Genomic DNA, 6,552 nt, shown 5'->3' with positions numbered 1-6,552 from the left:
AAGATCAACAAATTGCTTTCTCAAGCTTGCATTTTCAGCAGAGTTACCATCGTTGCCTTGAGTCTCAGCTTCAAATCAACTCTTAGAGTTGGGCAACACCCCAACACTAGGAACCACAAGATCCAAATAAGAATTTTTACCGGTAAGCTAAAAGAGCTAAAAAACCAAAGGCAGATGAGGGAGAAGGATCCATGGAAGAGTGGGTGGTAAACTAGAAAAGCTGCAGAAGAGGCAGAAGGGGATAAAAAACAAGAACAAGAGGCATTTTTCTGTAGTTTGAGTTGTTTATCTGTCTTACTACTATTATGAAATCTATATTACTCTATCAGGTAATGTGAACACTTTGGAACATTGAAAAGCATACAAATAAAATAGTTGCCCATAGGAATAGAGAAAGGTTGAAATATGATACAATACTATACAAAATGCTTTCTCATACCATAATCTTATTTATGTACAACTCACAGATCACAGAATAACCACATACACAGTGACAGCCAGATGAGGGAAAAGATTCCCACAGGTCCTGATGGCTGATATATGGACTTTACAGGAATAAAGACACCGATGAACTTAATATTATAAAGTGCATCCATTTTCAACAGTTCTTGTGAATTTCAAACAGATCAATCAATAATGCATTGTCTCTGCGTCACAGACTATGCCATCCCAACCTGCCTTTCCCAGCTTAGATCTTCAGAGAATTGTGTAAGTGCAGCTCGAGGATCGCCATTAGATGCAGACAAGTAATATTGAGCAGTGCCATCGTCCACATGCATGCTCCTCTTCAATGAGTCTATCACCCTTCTTTTGGCGCGTTCGGCGGACAGCCTATTCAAAAGGCTGTTGAGATTTCTGTCAAGACCAGGACCACCATCAAGATAGAGTACGACAACCTCTCTTTTTGCATGGGTATCTACTTCTATGTAGCACATGGAGTTTATCAGAACTTCTGGTTTGCTCACGGGGATCAGCAACCGCTCCCTGGAGTATATCCCATGGTCGCTCATCATATTATTTAAGCGTTTTATGTCCATAACCTGTCAGCAATTGAAAATCATCAATGCATATTGCTCGTAGTTATATAAAAAATGATGGAAAGACCATAGTTATTAATGGCGTTCATTGCCCTGGCTCAGTGCCATTTCTGTAAAATGGTGCTTAGTTGCTTATAGCGACGCCATGGCGCACCATAATCTATGGCACAGCTATGAAGCCCCAGCCCTTTTTGGCTGGGGCTTGAAAAAAACTGGGCGAAGCCAGCTGATTAATAAAAAAAATAATCACAAAATTCAAAAAAATGATAAAAAAATTCATCAAAGGCAACCGCTCCCTGGAGTATATCCCATGGTCGCTCATCATATTATTTAAGCGTTTTATGTCCATAACCTGTCAGCAATTGAAAATCATCAATGCATATTGCTCGTAGTGATATAAAAAATGATGGAAAGACCATAGTTATTAATGGCGTTCATTGCCCTGGCTCAGTGCCATTTCTGTAAAATGGTGCTTAGTTGCTTATAGCGACGCCATGGCGCACCATAATCCATGGCACAGCTATGAAGCCCCAGCCCTTTTTGGCTGGGGCTTGAAAAAAACTGGGCGAAGCCAGCTGATTAATAAAGAAATAATCACAAAATTCAAAAAAATGATAAAAAAATTCATCAAAGGCAACAGATCTACCTTGATGGTGGGTGCAGCGGGTGGAAGCAATGTTGTGTATAATGGTAGGTGCTGCAGTGGAAAAAGGGAGAGAAACACAAATGGAAAGAAGAAGGAGGCAAGAGCCAAGAAAGTAGAGCAAGCAGTGAGTGGTGTAGAAGCCAGGGTAAAGAAGAAGATGGTAGAAGAGAGGGATGGGGAACAAAGGAGGCAAGTAGACCAAAAAACAAGACGAATACTTGAGGAGATACACCCCATATCCATTACATCCCACAAATGACTCAAAAATTACACCTTACATCTTATTATATCACACGTAAGCCTTCCAACCAAAACGTTGTACTACATAAACTTTTAATCACTAGAATAATTTATCAATCAATCTAGAATCCAATCCATCAAACAAACCGAGCTCTAAGATTAAAAACACACCAAAAGAACAAGAGCAGCAGTAATGGTATTAAGGAAATATATGCAACCTTTCTTATAGAGAATTTATCTTTTAATTTCAATAATTCAAAATTAGTTCATATTATACACAATTTTGTCTAAATTCCTCCTGACATAGCGCAAAAAGTACAGCTAGTCCTGGTCTCTACATCTGCAAAGAACACTGAGAATTCAAATTTCAATGACATTCATTTCAAATTAACATCATATGAAAGAATGAAAATTTTAATAAGTTCAGAAAGAATTCCCATAAGAAGGTAGTACTACAACTATTTCAATTATTTAGACAAATCTTAAACTCAATTTTGACAATGAAACATCTCAAAGAAGTATCTCAAATTTACATAAGCTAATGATCTGCTTAAGTAAACTCAAATCCTCAGTAGGAGTCAAAAGTAGAAAAAAAAATCACCATTCTCAGATATAGAGAAAATGCAACAGAAATGATCTGATTCAGAGCCCACATGCTAGCAAAGAAACTATTTTTTGTGTTCAAATACATGTAAAATATGGTTAAACTAGTGTATAGCTATAAGAAAATAAACATAGTTAAGAAAGTTATGATACATCTTTTGTTCATCTGCCTCTAAAAGCTGAGTAATAATTATACAAAAAATCATACTGTGTGGACTCAGGGCTATAAAATTGTATTAGGAAATAATTCTAGTGAACCTCAGTAGATCTTCCACTAAGTCTAGTTTTAGGACAACAGTTCTGCGGAACCAAACACAGAGTACGTTTTGGAAATGGCAGAATAAGCATTTAAAAAACAATCTGCATTGAGTTAGATTAACATACGCTCGATAAATTCACCAGAAAAAGGTCTACGACTATACACATAATCAATACATGGAAGTAAACACGAAATTGGATTGGCATGTGACTTCACCTGAACGGAGTACTTGACGGCGAGGCTAGCGATGGAGTCGCCGCGGGAAACGCGGTGGGAAACCGCGAATTTCGAGAGGGAATTATCTCTCCAGAAGCTGCCGGAGCTAGGGTTTCCGATAACATCTCGAAGCTTCCACGGAGACATGAAGGCCCGAATCTGCATCTCCCTGTCGGAGGCCAGCGATCGCCAGAGGCGGCAAACGCATGCCGCGCGGGCAAGGTCTGCAAGCGCCAGCTTCTCTAAAATGGTATGGAGAGTATCCTTGCAGAGTAGAGCCGAGAAGTTGGAATTTATTGGGGAAATTGTGATGTCGGCGCCGGAGGAGAGTGAGGCTTGGCGCCGAAGGGAATTGAGCGGTTCGAGGAGATCTGAAGGCGGCGCCGCCAGAGGCGATGGTGGTGCATCGTCGTCGACCTCGCCGCAGCAGCCCATTGTCTCCTTCTTGAGGATGAGGTGTGTGTAAATATGCGCCTCGAATGTAGTTTTCAAGTAGGGTGCAGCCAAGCCTTGCTCAAATCAGTGTGCGACTAATTTAAAGATTAAAAAATTATTGTAATTTTTTAAGTTAATAAAAGTAGGAGATCTCCTTTATGTTTGATTTTATTTCGGACAAAATGCATAAAATCTCTTATATTTGAAAAAATTTGTAAAAAGAATTCTCTTGTTATGAGAATACGCTAAAAGCCCCCTATGTTTTCTAAAACTCAGCTCAGTCGCCCCCTCTCCGTTAAATCCAACTGAAGGTGTTAATTTTTTAAAAAATAATCGTTATGCCCTTACTTATTATATATTATTTCTTATATTAATGACCGTTGGATCTTTTTTTATCAAATACTGATCGTTAGATCTAATCAATTAATCTCAATCGTTAGATTTTAAAAAAATAAAAGATCTAAATTCAATAAATTATTTAACTTATATTATATATAAATAATCTAAAATTTTAAAAATATATTATTATTATATATTTTTTTAAAAAAAAAAAACTAACTACCCATCCTACCCCATAGCCCCCCCACACCCCCGACTTTCCCTAATTCTCATCGTCGGCGGCTAATATTTATTAAAATCATCGTATCTCCATAAATTCTTTATCAAATTGAGTGAGGCCAATCTCATTAGAATAAATATATTATTATTTTATATTTTAAAAAAAAACTTACTACCCAAATTGAGTGAGACAGGTCTCGTTAGATACGTCTTGAAGAGACGAGTCTGATGGTAGTGGTTTGAGACCAAAATTCGACCGGACGGAGACGAATCGACGGCAAACATGTTTGGAGGTCTTGACTTGAGCCCACTCTCTATGATTGACGAAAACTCAAATTGAAGGTATGGAAATGTTCGTTTTGAAGAGAGGATTCGAATGGTATCATTGGCCATATAAAATTCATCCGGACGGTGTCGGAAACTTATTTCTAAGTTTCAGGCAAAAAAGAGCGAAAATCTCCGTTTTTTCTTTTTTTAAAAATTAATTTTAATTATATTAATTAAAATATATTATAATAATTAAATATTTTGACTAATTAATAATAATTATTGTAATTAAATATATATTTTAATTAATTAAAAATAATAGTTAGATTTAATAATTAACAATTATAAAAATTTGAATTTAAATATAATTTAATTTAATATTTCAATTTAAATTTAATATGGCAAATTTTAATTTATTTTTTAAGGTGAGAAATGACAAAAGGAAGATACAAAACAAGCTAAAAAAGGTCTTTGTATGTTATATAGACCCATAGAGGGGTATTTTAGTCCAAAGTATCATTAAATATGAATCTAAACCGCAGAAAATGACTACGAAATGCAGTTGACGCGCATTTCCTCCACTTTCCGTCAGTTGCTAACAGAATAGGGGGTTTTTTGCTAACTAAAACAAAATAGGAGGGGGGGTTTTAGCTTATTCTGAAAACATGAGGGTGTTTTTTGCATACTTTCTAAACACAGGGAGGTTTTATGCATTTTGTTCTTCTATTTTCTGATTATTTTATTTTGTATTTTGAAAATAGAGAAGAAAAAATAGAGATTAATAAGTATGTTGTGGAGATAGAGTGTACGTTTAGATTTGTTTTAATAGGTAATCTAATATATTTTAAAATAAGTAGTGTAAGTTTGATGTTGGGATTTGGAAAACAAAAATTATTGTTCATTGTCAAATCATATCTCTTTTATATATATTTTAATATATAAATATTGTATGTTTAATATTTTATTTTTTAGAGTCTAAAATCACTGTTTATTATCAAATCATGTCTCTTTTATATTATATTTATATAGATAAGTGTGTGTATATATATTATATTATACATAAAAAATTCAAAAAAAAACTACACACACAAATAGACACAGATAAGGTATAAAAAATAGTAGGCAAACACTGGGACATGTTTTATCTTATCTCAGGAATTGTCCAAAAATAAAACAAAACATAGTGAGATTTTTGGTCCATAATTTAGGCGTTCACATTTTGTCCCGATAATCACGAGAATATCACTTTAAAGATAATAATTTTTATTTTTTTTTCACATTTTTGTCACTAAATGTTTGACAAAAAAGGTCAAATGATACTCATGTGGCTATTAAATGGACGTTTTGAGAGAATGCTTGCATGTGAGAGATACATGCTTCGTTTTTTAAGCCAACAAACTCCTTTAAAGCTTTAATCCATTTTTTCCAAAATTTCCTCTTCCAAAGATCTCCAAAAAAATCATAGTTTGAGTCTTTTTTAATCAAATCTCACTTCTCAGCTATATCTTAATTGTAAACAATCGAAGAAGAACTGGTTTTTTTTTTTTTTTTCAATAAACAAAATCACAAACAACTAGAGAATCTAAGTGGAGATTATAATATCTTTTAGTCTTTTTCTAAAAAAAAAAGTGTAGTTCGATTTTTTTTTTTTTAAATCTCACCTCTCACACTTTCTTACCGCTATAACATATGATAGTTGATTTTGCATCAATTTAATAACTTGTTGAAGCTATTTTTTCAATTTTAGAAGCTCAATTATGTGTCTCACCTCAAGGCCTACACAGAACTTTCCTACCTCGGGGGGTGTCACGAACGTGTATGGTCTAGTGAGGTTCATCCTAGAGCACCAATGACCTATCCACAAGCAAAGGAAAATCAAAACTCAACGCAGAAGTTTTTAGAAAGGTTTCATAAATAATTACACAACAATGGCAGGTACAAAAGACATATAGTTACAGGATGGACACCACAAGTGTTTTTACAATACTTTAGGAGCCATGCCCTAAAGATGCACGCATAACTTGATTTAAAATTAGTTGGATCCTATTGACGGCGGAAAGCAGTTAACCATCATTTTTTGTGTCCACCTGGTCTGGAGGAGGAACAATAGAAAAAATATAAATAAAGTTTAGTGAGGCGAGGGGCAGGGTGCACTAGCATTAGTAAGAAATATAAACAAATTTTAGTTATAAAGATCTTGTATCACTTTCTTGCAAAGTCCGTTTAATGTGACGTTTAGGAAACCAGAAGGCTAGGTAAATCAAGGGGCGCAAGTAGACTGTGAAGAACTA

At 34.9% G+C, this 6,552-nt stretch overlaps 1 protein-coding gene across 1 annotated transcript; it reads right to left on the bottom strand.

Annotated features, from left to right (window-relative positions):
* On the bottom strand, positions 389-3,518 carry LOC105172349 (F-box protein At1g55000). Its single transcript, XM_011093734.2, has 2 exons — positions 3,002-3,518; positions 389-1,040 (listed from the first exon to the last, which is right to left on the bottom strand). The coding sequence occupies exons 1-2, from the start codon at positions 3,434-3,436 to the stop codon at positions 660-662; spliced, it is 816 nt and encodes a 271-aa protein (XP_011092036.1). The 5' UTR covers positions 3,437-3,518; the 3' UTR covers positions 389-659.

The sequence above is a fragment of the Sesamum indicum genome, linkage group LG10 (assembly GCF_000512975.1).
Source record: "Sesamum indicum cultivar Zhongzhi No. 13 linkage group LG10, S_indicum_v1.0, whole genome shotgun sequence".
NCBI classification, from domain to species: domain Eukaryota; kingdom Viridiplantae; phylum Streptophyta; class Magnoliopsida; order Lamiales; family Pedaliaceae; genus Sesamum; species Sesamum indicum.
The sequence above is the reverse complement of the archived record's forward strand: the minus strand, read 5'-3'. Positions and strand labels throughout refer to the sequence as shown.

Bases quoted from the DNA above. Each gene is read 5' to 3' on its own strand.
- LOC105172349 (XM_011093734.2), bottom strand. From the start codon at position 3,436: ATGGGCTGCTGCGGCGAGGTCGACGACGATGCACCACCATCGCCTCTG. The intron at 1,041-3,001 runs GTGAAGTCACAT...AATTGCTGACAG, and splicing joins CCGTCAAGTACTCCGTTCAG to GTTATGGACATAAAACGCTT.